Source organism: Pipra filicauda, unplaced genomic scaffold (genome assembly GCF_003945595.2).
Source record: "Pipra filicauda isolate LSUMZ 115617 unplaced genomic scaffold, ASM394559v2 scaffold44_size3831614_pilon, whole genome shotgun sequence".
In the NCBI taxonomy this organism is placed as follows: Eukaryota; Metazoa; Chordata; class Aves; order Passeriformes; family Pipridae; genus Pipra; species Pipra filicauda.
Genome location: NW_024104587.1, coordinates 25677 through 37708, shown reverse-complemented (window position 1 = coordinate 37708; position 12032 = coordinate 25677). Strand labels below are relative to the sequence as shown.

General features: G+C 45.8%; 1 protein-coding gene across 2 annotated transcripts in view; it reads left to right on the top strand.

Moving 5' to 3' along the window:
- Nucleotides 1-12032, top strand: part of ACAN (aggrecan) — a 46698-nt gene that overhangs the window by 13030 nt on the left and 21636 nt on the right. For both annotated transcript variants that reach the window (XM_039385931.1, XM_039385930.1), the window contains exons 2-6: nucleotides 8209-8285; nucleotides 8722-9093; nucleotides 9746-9920; nucleotides 10450-10577; nucleotides 11166-11459. In XM_039385931.1, coding sequence (XP_039241865.1) covers nucleotides 8216-8285; nucleotides 8722-9093; nucleotides 9746-9920; nucleotides 10450-10577; nucleotides 11166-11459 — 1039 coding nt within the window. In that variant the 5' untranslated portion in view covers nucleotides 8209-8215. The remainder of the gene's footprint in view (nucleotides 1-8208; nucleotides 8286-8721; nucleotides 9094-9745; nucleotides 9921-10449; nucleotides 10578-11165; nucleotides 11460-12032) is intronic.

The window sequence follows — 12032 nt, the reverse complement described above, 5'->3', positions numbered from 1 at the left end:
ATTTCGGGTAGCTGAGTTATCGATTACTGACAGTAACTGACAAGTAAGTCAGTGAAGACTTAGGTCTCTGTGCCTATGGATTCTGTACTAAAATGTGATCTCAAAGACTTTCTTGATTTCTAGAAAACCAACCTTCTGAAGGGCGGAGGCGGGTCAGAGCAGAAGGGTTGTCCGTGAATTCTTTAAGGTGTCTTCCAACCCAAACTGTTGTACGTTTCTGTGGAATCTTCTCCCAGCATAGAGACACTGCAGAGATTTGCTTTTCTGCAGTCACGTTCACACCTTGCTCTGTAGCTGCATCTTCACACCTCACATCCAGGGAGGGTCTGGTTTCTCTTCTTTTGTGTTTTTGTATTTTTCCCCTTAGTGAAGGGGAGCTTCACTAAAGACTGACAGCAGCTCCAGAAAAAAGGTGTAAAGGGTATAAGGAGACTTTATGAAGTGCATAATCACCCATCAATCTCTAAAAGTTAGATGTCTAACAGTGCTCCAGGCTCCTTTGCCAGCTGACAGAAATGGCTGAACCCCTCTTTAAAGGTCCTCAACTGAGACATCTATTTCATAAGGAGATGAATTGCTCTTTAGAAATTTCTATTTCTCTTCTTGGACTAGAGAGGATTTTGAGTGTGAGCTTCAGCCAGTCTCAAAGGCTCATTGTTCCCCCGAATTCAGAGGCTTCAGGGCCATTTGAGCGTGGCTCTGACTTTCCATATCGAGCAGACACTCGGAGCCATGGCAGCCCAGGGCTTGGTGCTGATCCCACACCTTGCATGAAAGGCTCCAGCTGTCATCTGCCATAATGGGCATTTTGAAACTTCTCTGTCCATGAAGGATAGAAAAATTACTGGGGTGTGTGTTGCCAGTAGCAGATGGTTCTGATTTCCCTGGAAGAGAGTTTGGGGAGGGCTGGTTTTATGGGCTTCTGCTGTTCTGGAGCCTGTGTGTTTAGCTTGCTGATGAAGTCAAGGAAGATGTAATGTAAAACCAATGTAAATCAGGGGAAGATGAGAGCTGTTCTGTGGTAGATATCAAAAAAAGAGATAAATGCTTGGAAAAATTTTTGTGTTCAGTAGGATGTTTGTTTCTGACCATATGTCTGAGCTCAGCTGACTAACTGAACCTGAACAGGATTGTTTAGGTTTTACTAAGATTTCCTCTGGCTTCTTGCTTATTGAAAGCGTGACCATACATCCTTGAGTACTTTGGCTTTTCCTGTAGTGTGTGTGCATGATATAATTATATAACCAGTTGAACTGTAGCAGAGAGAAAAGTCATAAAGACACCAAAAAGGGTGTAGCATAGCACCACCTTGAGTCTCTGTGCCAGAGGACAGAGGAGCTCTGGAGCTCATGTCATGGCTGAGGGCACACTGGTACCATCACCAGAGTGCATCAGCAGAGCTGTGTCTGACCATATTCATACCTGTAGTAGCAAGAGGTGCTTGAGGACAGGAGCCAGCTGAGACTTGAGCTGAAACTTCACATTATTCCCAGTCTTCAACAAATGTTCCCTTTTTTGTGCCTTATGCACTAGGAGTGTCTCAGTGCCATCACTTTGCCATCTCCTGTAGCAATCCAGGCAGCCAATGCTGCAGACCTGTTAGTGTGTGGAGGACCACATCCCTCGGTGACAAAATATCTGAGCAATTTCTGCCATGTGTCTTTCTGACTGGGGAAAAAAAGGACTTTATTGGTGCAGGGATGGTTTCAGAAACAGAGCAGGCGGGAGCAGCATCCAAACTGCTCTGTACATAAAGACCTTACTCTCAGAATGGTTTGGAAGCCAGACAGAATGGAATATTTCTCCTATTTTCTTTGCAGCTGAAAAAACATGAAAAATCACAGGAATACATTTATTGCCGTATTTCCGTTCCAAAGTTTGCATTATTCAAAAAAAAAAAAGAAGAAGAAATAAAACTGGTTTTGCCCATCCCACCCACCACCACCACCATGCCCCCTTCCTTCCCTCCCATTTCCTGGATCAGCTAAGGTTTTTAGCAGAAAAACCCTCAGTCCTGCACAAAGGCTGGGAATACACAGAGAGATAATAAAGTGGGTTTTTGTACAGATCACAGATGAACAATCTGTAGTTTTACCTGGGAGAGGGGAAAATACTGTTTGACTGAAGCATACAGTCTTCCCCTGGGAGAGGGGAAAATACTGTTTGACTGAAGCATCCCATACAAGGGTATGGGATATGCTGCCTAAACATTCATGAGAACTCTCTTGGTGTCTCCTCAGACCTCATCAAACCCTTGGTCTCAAGTGCTGGTGCCTGAAAATAACAGTGTTGAGAGAAGTCTGGATGGAGGTGATTGCATGTCCTAGAGAAACTAAGGTCCATTCCCTTATGGGGAATCAGCTGGGGATGGAAAACCAGTTGAAGAAAGAGAATCCAAGGCTAAATGAGTAGAGCTGGGCTTAACTCTTGTTCAGGAGCCTCTTTACATCCATAATTTTAATGGAAATATTGTTTTTGGAAATTCTTTTATGCCCAGGCATATCTTCCAGGTAATAAGTGATATTTTATTAGCTGCCAGAAACAATATGTAAGTGTATTAAAGGTTTTCCAAAACTGAGAAAGAAGGAAGCTTAAAACAACCCATGTGACTCCATAGGAAAAAAAAATAGGACAACTGTGGGACTAAGGATGATGGAAATAAATTTAATTGCAACAAAGGTGATTAACATAGTCTGGAGCAAGCAAAGACCACAGGAGAAACTTCAGATGGGACTCAATTAAAATAGACTGAGACAAAAAATATTTTACAGCCAGCAAACAATTTAGGGTGTGCTGCAAACAGGCTATCTGGTTATTTTCCACTGTATGGTCTGATGGTGTAGGTACTTTGTTGAACTTTGACTGTACTGACCTTTCCTTTTCTTGCTCCCTCCACATTCTTTATCCCTTAAAAACCTGAGGATGCGGTTGGAAGAGCAAGGGATTAAACCAGTCTGCACACAGGTACACACTTCCCTCCACACACGCTTAGATTCTGAAGTAAACATATTTACATGCAGCAAATTTAGGACACTGCACACAACCCAATACAGAAGCACAGCCTTAGGTTTAAAATAAAGAGGTAATAAACTTGGTGAAAGAGACAGTTGTTCTCTGGGGTAGGGAGCTCGTGAGTCTACCACCAGTTCCCAACCCTGTCTTTTTTGGAAAGGCAGGAGCTTTTCCTGAACCCTTCCTGGCCCAGGCTGAATTGGAGAGGGCCTTGTTTTTGTCTTGGGCACTGGTTAGAGGAGGTAGGATGGCTGGAATTTTTGTGGCAGTTTAGTTGGATTCTTTTTCCTCTGGACTGCTCAATATCCCACACAGGGACAGCCAACCTGATGCAGAGGCACAGCCATGACCTGGTGTAACTTCTCCTGCCTCCTCCTCTCTTCTCACCACAAAAGCTGCCTGCTCCAGTTGCTCTCCCTGAAAGTGCAAATGGAGTTTTGCAGGAAAGCAATCTGCAGGGATGGAAGGTGTTTCTGTAGCATGGACCTTGCAGAAAGTATGATCATTGCTGCTTGTGTGTAGGGCTCTGTGCTGCAAGAATTAGTCCCTCACAGTGCTCCCTGCTAGAGCTTGGACAAACCTTTCTTAGTGATCATCTTAGGAAGAGCTCCACTGAAGTGTGTCTAGAACAACTTCTCTTCAAGGTGACTTTTTCTGCAAGAAGATAAGGAGCCTGCAACTGAATTGGAGTTTGCCAGCAATGACCTGGTAGCTCCCGTGAGTTCTGGAGCTCACCTTTTTCTAGTAGCCAAAATACCTCAATGTTTTACAAAAAAGTAGTCAAATGGGGTTATCTCCAGAGGCCTGTGTTATTTATGGCACATGTGGTAGGGGTACTGGCTGTATCCTCAGTGTGTTTCTCAGACTCACCTCTCCCCTTAGCCATTCAGTTACAGCGGGGGCCCAGTCAGTAAGATGCTGAGCAGGGGGCATTCCTGACACTGCTTAGCCTGCTCCAGGCTTTACTCTGCCTTTACTCATGCAGCTCAGGTATTTACTTGTTATTGAGAACATTTCCTCCATGCTAGGTCCCATCTCAGCGAGCACACACTGATACTCCCAAGTGCTGAACTGTACCTTCCTGCTCCTTGGACACAGCTGCCTTAGTCTGAGCCCACACCTCTGTCAAGACAGCATCCATACTTGAGCTAGTCACCCTCCTCTGCTCTGACAGTCAGCAGAGAGGAATCATCAGTTTTAAGGCATATAATCTCTGCTGTACAACCTGTTTAGATGCTGCTTTAAAATGAGAGGAACAACTTCCCCAGTTCCCTTGTCTAGACAGACCAGGTCTCCATCATCTGGGCTATCCACGTCTGCTCCCTCTTTACTTACTTGCTTCCAGAACTGCTCCTTCAAGCAGCTGTTTGCTCATTAACATGTGCTTGGACATCCCACTAGAGACAACACAGAGTAGAAGTATTGCAGCATGGAACCACTGCTGTAACAACAGGACATTAATCAAAGGCATTCCCAGCATAGCGAATCCCGACCAGAGCTGCACGCAGACTCAAGAGTTGGATCTCTTTGGCATGCTTAAGGAGAATGAAAAATGAAGATCAACATTGCAAACAGCACCCTGAGGAGTAGGTTGGGTTTCTAACTGGCAGGGACTCAACACTTTCGCAGAATACACCCAAAACATTGTTATTGTGATTTGTTTAACCGCTGCTCACAAGGAAAATCCATTTTCTCTGGGCTTCTGTGGGATAAGAGGAGGTTGGGTTTTTTCTCCATAGCTCAACCAAACTGCAAAGATACTGCTGGTCCCAGCTGTTACCATATGAGGCTGTTTTTCCCTATGAACAAAGCTTGAATTAGACTAGGAGTACATGAGCTTGTCTTAGCCTTTGGGACAAAGTGAATTTCTTCTCTTTAGTGCATTTTGTTCTGTGATGTCTAACTGATGGACAGATGAACCTGCTCTCCTCCTACCCACTGCCAATGCACAGAGAAATAACAAATGTGTGGGACTCAGAACATTACCAATTTGCTGTAGGCACGGACCCTAAAAGTTTTTTCAGCCAGCCAGCTCCCTTTATATTTAAACACCTCTGTTTCCCTGCTCTAGAATGTTTCTATTCAGGTCTAAAGCTGCCTGCCTCTCTTGGCTGAGCTTATCTCATGACATTCAGGGCTATTCAGCTTACTTGGATTCTGGTAAAATGCAAGTTGGATAAAAGGCACCTGATCTAAGGAGCCTGGAGAAGTAAGAGCTTTTATTTAATGCTCAAGCATGTATCACAACTAAAGAATTAGTTACTAATGGCTAGAAGAGTGTCCTCTATCTGAATCCCTTCTGCTTCCAGGGCTCATATAATCTTTACTTTCGTATTTCTCCTTTTTTCCAGAGGATGTGAGTGCAGGATATGCACTGGAATGGCAGCTATGGCATGGTGCAAGTAGATACAATCTGACCCCAGCCTACAACCTCATTCCAGGGAAACAGTCCCTAGCCAGTGTTAGGCTGGTCCTTAGTGAAAGCAGGGACCTATTCTAGGAGGGATCTGGATGCACAGTTGTTTGTTCTGCAGGAAACATTCCTTGAACTAAACAAGGATATGCTTCTGAGAGTGGACTTCAGTTTCCCCATGAATCTTAAAGATTTGCCAAATCTTAGAAGCTTTACCTGTTTCAGGTTTTCTGCTTTGCCTCAAGTATTAGTAGCTGGTCTGTGAGCTGGACCTGTTCCCCAAAATACAGGTTGAGCCAATTTCCTTCTCCTCAGGTCCTTGCTAGTGGATATTTCTGCACCATCTTTTTCTGATATCCTCGTGTCAGCCCAGAGGTGTGCACTAATGCACAGAGAGGAATTCCTGTTTGGTTTAATGCTGGATAATGGCAGTAGCTCTCCTGAGTGACTGCTTTCTAGGACACAACATCCCATTGCAGGCATGCTCTGCATCTCCTGTATAATTTTATGTTTGATTCTATTAAAGTACAGTCTATTCAGTAACCCATTGGATCTGATACCGACCCCTGTAGATGCCCATTAGAAATATTTCCTTCAACGTCCGTGTCCCTCAGATGGATCCTGTTAGAGACCCACCAGCCTGGCTTCTGCTAAGACATTTTAGTGGATGTACAACTGACATTACTTATCTTTATCATGGAAGCCTGTGAAAGTCAAGCCTTATCGAAATCTAATTACATTGTGTTGCAACCATGCAGGCAGCTTTATCAGACAAGCTTAGAATCGTGCCAAATAATAAAATCAAGTTTGGAAGCACCTGTTTTATATACAAGTATCTAAACTAAGATTAATATTACACCTATTCTTTCAGTGCTTAACAAATTGAAGTCTGTATCACATTTTCCATTATTTTGCCTGTAATTTTATGTCAATCAAACCAGCATGTGTCTATGAGGCTCATCGTTGTGTATCTTGGCTGACTACTGGCACAGTGCTTCAGTACTCGGGACCTGCCCCAGTGCTCCAGCGCAGATTTTAAATGAGCATCAGTGGGCCAGCAACTTACTCAGCCAGCTCTTCAAGGACTCTTGGGTATGGCTGTTTAACCAAGCTGATTTCAGACTGTTTATCCGTAACAGATGGTGTTTCCAGTTCTCCTCGATTACTGAGGAGCAGAAGGCACCTCATTGCCCCCCACAGCCCATCCTATGGGCGTATCCCTCTGCCACTGTCCCAGTACTGACTGCCAAGCACTCTGACCTCCTCTGCAGCAGGGCAGTTGGTTTGGTAGTGGCCATCATTAGCCATCATTAGAGGGAAATGGTGGAGTCAACTGTCGTGCTGCACGAGGGGTTCATAATACATTGTCTAGGCAGATATCATTCCTAACCAAAGAGACACCCAAACATATGTGCAATTGCACAAGGTCCCCCTGAGGTTAGCACTTACCTGAAATTTTATTCCCATGCCCAGCAGAAACTGGGATATGTCCATTTGGTCTTGTTTAGCCCTACAGCTGCAAACTGAAGTCTGCACACTTCTCTGCCAATGTGTTCCATCCCTGTTCTCTCCTATTTTCTGCCAGTATAGCTGTCTCTATTCACTGAAGATAAAGTTTTGTGATATGTCAGGTTGAAATGAATGAGTGCATGGAGGTCAATTTTTTTCATAAGAGAAACGTTAATGCTGGACTGTACAGGATGGGGTTTATTTTTGGCCTTTTCTTGTGCCAGTGAGTATATTTAACGATCTACAAGGTCAATAGGTATATACTCAGAATGTTCCCTGTCAGCCGAAGTCAGCTGGAATCTTTCTAGATCACAGGAGTTAAACAGCCAATATTTGGACAGGTGACCTCAAAGGAAACACCAGTGATTCAGTAGGCGTGGTCCTTCCTTCTGAGTCAGGGCTGAAATGTGATGCCAAACAATGCTGTGTTGCCAGAGGACATGGTTTTTATTTGAAATATTGAAACCAACTTGAGTCTTGATGGTGATTTAATATGTCATGATATTATACTGGATGATAATCCAATTAGGATTAATTTAGTTGGCCTCCCTATATTGCTTCTGTCACTCAGTGTCAGCAGGATGCTTCTTTCTTTTCCTAAAGCTTTCAGAAGTAGAAGGTTGCTCTGACTAATTGAAGATCCCAATAGGATATTTTTAGGGTAGATTTCAGATGTGGATTTCTTCTACCAGTTCAGGATCCATTTGCAGTTAAGGCTTCGTATGCTCTCAGAGCATGAGGTTGGACCAAAGAGTTATAACCTTTGGCTTTTCCACCATGTAGAGGGCAAATGCCCCTTCAGAGCATTTTAAGGAATATGAAATTCTTCCAACCATCTGGCCTGAGAACCAGTACTGGCTTGGGTGGAGATGCCAATGAGGGGCAGCTCCTGTTCTGAGACAAAGGCTTAGTGGATGTGATGGTCCTTCTTGAGTAAAAATGTAATAAGTGTGAAGACCTGTTGTAAAATTGTCTTTCTGCTCCACGGATAAGATTGAATAACAAGCAAGAGAGTGGGAGACCAATAGAATAAGTGATGCCTAGTAACACTTCTATCTGTTGTACATAGCAGAGCATCTTACTTATTTGTCTCACAGACTTATTTCTGAAGCAAGAGGAACTTTGAAACAGCATCCTTCCCCAGGGACTAGCTTTCACTGCCAGTGTGAGGAGTGTAGGAGGATTAGGGGGCAGCTGAAAGCATTGCACTGCCCTGCAGCTCTCAGCTCCCTGTGAACATACCACAAATCCTTTCTCCCTGTTATTTCTTGCAGGTAAACTATGACCACTTTACTATTAGTGTTTGTGTGTTTGCAAGTCATCACTGCAGCCAACTCTGTGGAGCTCTCAGGTATGTGTCCAGGGTATGGGAGGCTCCTCTGTTCGGGTGGCTGCTGTGCTACAGCCTCTCACTGCTCATGCACTTGGGGAGCCAGGGAGATAGCTGCAGACAAAGGCAGATTTATGGGGAAACTTAGAAATTTCAGCATTCCCCTTTTTAAACATTATCATGTGTGATCTCGTAGCATGGGCAGCAGCTACGCTGCAGTGGAGCCCTTCATTCCCTTCATTCTCCCATCCAGCATTGATCCAAATGCTGAAAGCAACCCATGGTGCAGTGGTCATTGTCATAACTTCCCTTTATAGACTAGACCAAAAAGGTTGTGTCTGAATATGTGGGTACAGGTTTGCACAGCAGATATAGGCACTGGATCATATGAAAGCACTGGATGTTTTGTATTAAATGTGTTATTAATGTAACCATTGCTTTGTTCGGGAACTGACAGACAGTAGTGATGGCCTGGAAGTCAAGATACCTGAGCAGTCTCCCCTGCGTGTTATCCTGGGAAGCTCCCTGAACATCCCCTGTTACTTCAACATCCCGGAGGAACAGGACACCAGTGTTATGCTGAACCCACGGATCAAATGGAGCAAGCTCTCAAACGGGACCGAAGTTGTCTTGCTAGTGGCCACTGGTGGGAGAATCCGGCTCAACTCTGAGTACAGGGAGGCAATTTCCTTGCCCAACTACCCCGCCATCCCCACCGATGCCACTCTGGAGATCAAGGCGCTGAGATCCAACCACACTGGGATTTATCGCTGTGAAGTGATGTATGGGATTGAGGACAGACAAGACACAATAGAGGTCCTAGTGAAAGGTGAGATCCTGCCCTTGCTCTCTCCTCTCAAGATCTTGCTGGGCAGAAGGGAGGAAGAAGTACACGGGTATTGAAGGCACAGCTCTTTCCACAGTCACAAACCCTTTCCGTCAGGTCACAGATAAGGTGATGGGTGGGTAAGCAGAAGTCATGGGCCAGGCATTTATTTTATCAGGCTAGGACCAGACTAAACAAACCAGTAAAATGACTCATGGCAGAGTATATGGCAAAAAAAGTTATTCTTCTGGCAGAAGGTGAATTACAGAGACAGCAAAACAACATCCTTGACAGGAGGTGGAACTGGATACACTGGGTTGTTGCTCAGGCGTGTGAAGCTGGAACAGGGCCGTTATTAGACCCTTAATTTTTTCCAGGCATTTTAGGAGATGGGATGCCCTCAACTGGAGAACTGGGCTGTTCTGGAAAAACTTTCACTGCCATCTTGCAAAGCCTATCCCAGTAATAGGTGGATAAAGCAACAAAAGTTTCATACAATTCTTATATTTTCTGTAATTTTTGCTTTCTGTACAAGACAGGAAGATAGCTTTCACTGCAGGACTGTACAAGATGAGGTTTATTTTTGACTTTTTCTTGTGCCTTCTTTGGAAAGAAAGAGGCTGGTGATGTGAGTGATGGCCATTGTCTTTTCCAGGCATTGTATTCCACTACAGAGCAATCTCCACAAGGTACACCTTGAACTTTGAGAAGGCAAAGCAGGCCTGCATCCAGAACAGTGCTGTTATTGCCACTCCTGAGCAGCTGCAGGCTGCCTACGAGGATGGGTATGAGCAGTGTGATGCTGGCTGGCTGGCTGATCAGACTGTCAGGTAAGGAACCATGGAGGGGAAAGAAAAGCCACAGCAGGGTCACTAGGGAAGGGCTTCTGCAATGAAGCCATCAACTGAAAATGGTTGTTAAATAGTAGCTGTTGTAACTGCTGGTGTGCAGAGGGAGGTGGTGGGTTGCTAGCCACTCTGACAGGGGGGATCTAAACTAGGAAAGCAGAGTGACCACTGTCCTCCTCAGCTGTTGTTGACAACTGAATGGACAGTGGCTTAATCTTGATCCTTCCTCTTCTTCATCAGCAGAACCGATGCTGTGCCAAGATGCACAGGTGTGGCTCAGCCATACCGAGCTGTGCATCCCCCGCTGGGGAGGTACCTTGTCCTGATGTCTTTGGTCAGTGCTCCAAGGGCCATCAGAGTAAGGGCAAGACAGCAGATCAACCTTCCCTTCCCCCACAACCCAGAAAAAGTAAAAAATCACCACACTGCACAGTGCCCTGCAGCATCCTCACAGCCTCCTGTGCCTGCCAGGGTCCTGCCCCCTACTCCTTATGCACCATCTCTCCTTCAGGTACCCCATCCACTGGCCCCGGGAGCGCTGCTATGGTGACAAGGATGAATTTCCAGGAGTGAGGACCTACGGTGTCCGTGAGCCAGATGAAACCTATGATGTTTACTGCTATGCAGAGCAAATGCAAGGTGATTTGAGGCTTTCATTGTTACTAGACAAAGAAACAGCCAAAGCCCTCATCATGCTTAGGCTGGACAACAGTAAAAACAGGGGCAAAGGACTTAGAGAAAGGACAGGTTAAAGATGGAAAAGCATATACCCCAGCCAGGCCAGTCTCTTAGTTAGACCTTGGACAATTTTAATGTCAAATGACTAATGCAGTAGAGAGGGTGGAGTCCGCCTAACCTCCACTACAGTCCACACCATCCTACCTGGTCATCCATTTGAGGGTGTGACATTCAGAGATGTCAACCACTCATGCTTATGACAGGGATCCATTGAAATATTCAATACAACAGGACTGCGATTGTCCTTTATCTCCCTCTTGCCCCAGGGCTCCAACTGATTTGGTAAGTTCTGCTCCAGTCTGTATTCAGTCTGTAAGACTCACCTTCTTCTGGTATTTATAAACAGTCACCAACACAGGGTTGCGATTCAGCTCCAATACACAGGGCTCTCCATCTTATCCAAACTCTCAGGAGTGGGAAATGGATAGAAGGGGAATTGGAATTAAATTCTACAGGTAATTCCTGTGCTAATGGACGGTGTGATTGCAGGTAAAGTCTTCTATGCCACTGCCCCGGAGAAGTTCACCTTCCAAGAGGCCTTTGACAAATGCCGCAGTCTGGGGGCGCGTTTGGCCACCACGGGAGAGCTGTACTTGGCCTGGAAGGACGGCATGGACATGTGCAGTGCGGGCTGGCTGGCCGACCGCAGCGTCCGCTACCCCATCTCCAGAGCACGGCCCAACTGCGGGGGGAACCTGGTGGGCGTGAGGACCGTGTACCTGTACATCAACCAGACGGGGTACCCGCACCCCGACTCCCGCTACGACGCCATCTGCTACAGCGGTGAGTGCGCGGGGCCGCGGGACTAAGCAGCGTGTCTCCACACACCAGCAAGGAGTTCCCGCGCCAGAGATAACCTCTTTAGTGTTTGGGGTTTTTTTTAAAAGAGGGAGACAAAGCAGGTTTGGCAAAGGACTAGGTCCTTGTTTGGGTAGGAAGCAGATCCAGAAAGTACACAGCTGCTTGACCTGTACAAGAGGCTCTGCGGAGGTGGGTATAACACAGCTCACTTCTCTCCAGTCCTCCCACACCTTCCTGCTTTCATAGATCTCCTGGAGACACGGAGCAGAGCTCAGGTGCTTTGTGTACAGGACTTTGAATGCTGGAGATGGAAGAGAAGGAGAAAGAGAACAGGTCTGACCCTGGAGATGTCTATAGTGACATGATGTGGTACAGACACGTGACTGAGTTTCCGTGCTGGGATAAATCTGAGACTGATGCAGTCTGGCAATCATGCAGCAAAATTGCACCTAGGAAGTGGAGAGCATCCCAGCTGCTCCCCCTTTCTTCTAACTGCACACTTCTCCCTGCAGCAAGAAGTGGGCAAACCACAGTGTTAAATGGCCTGTTCAGGGC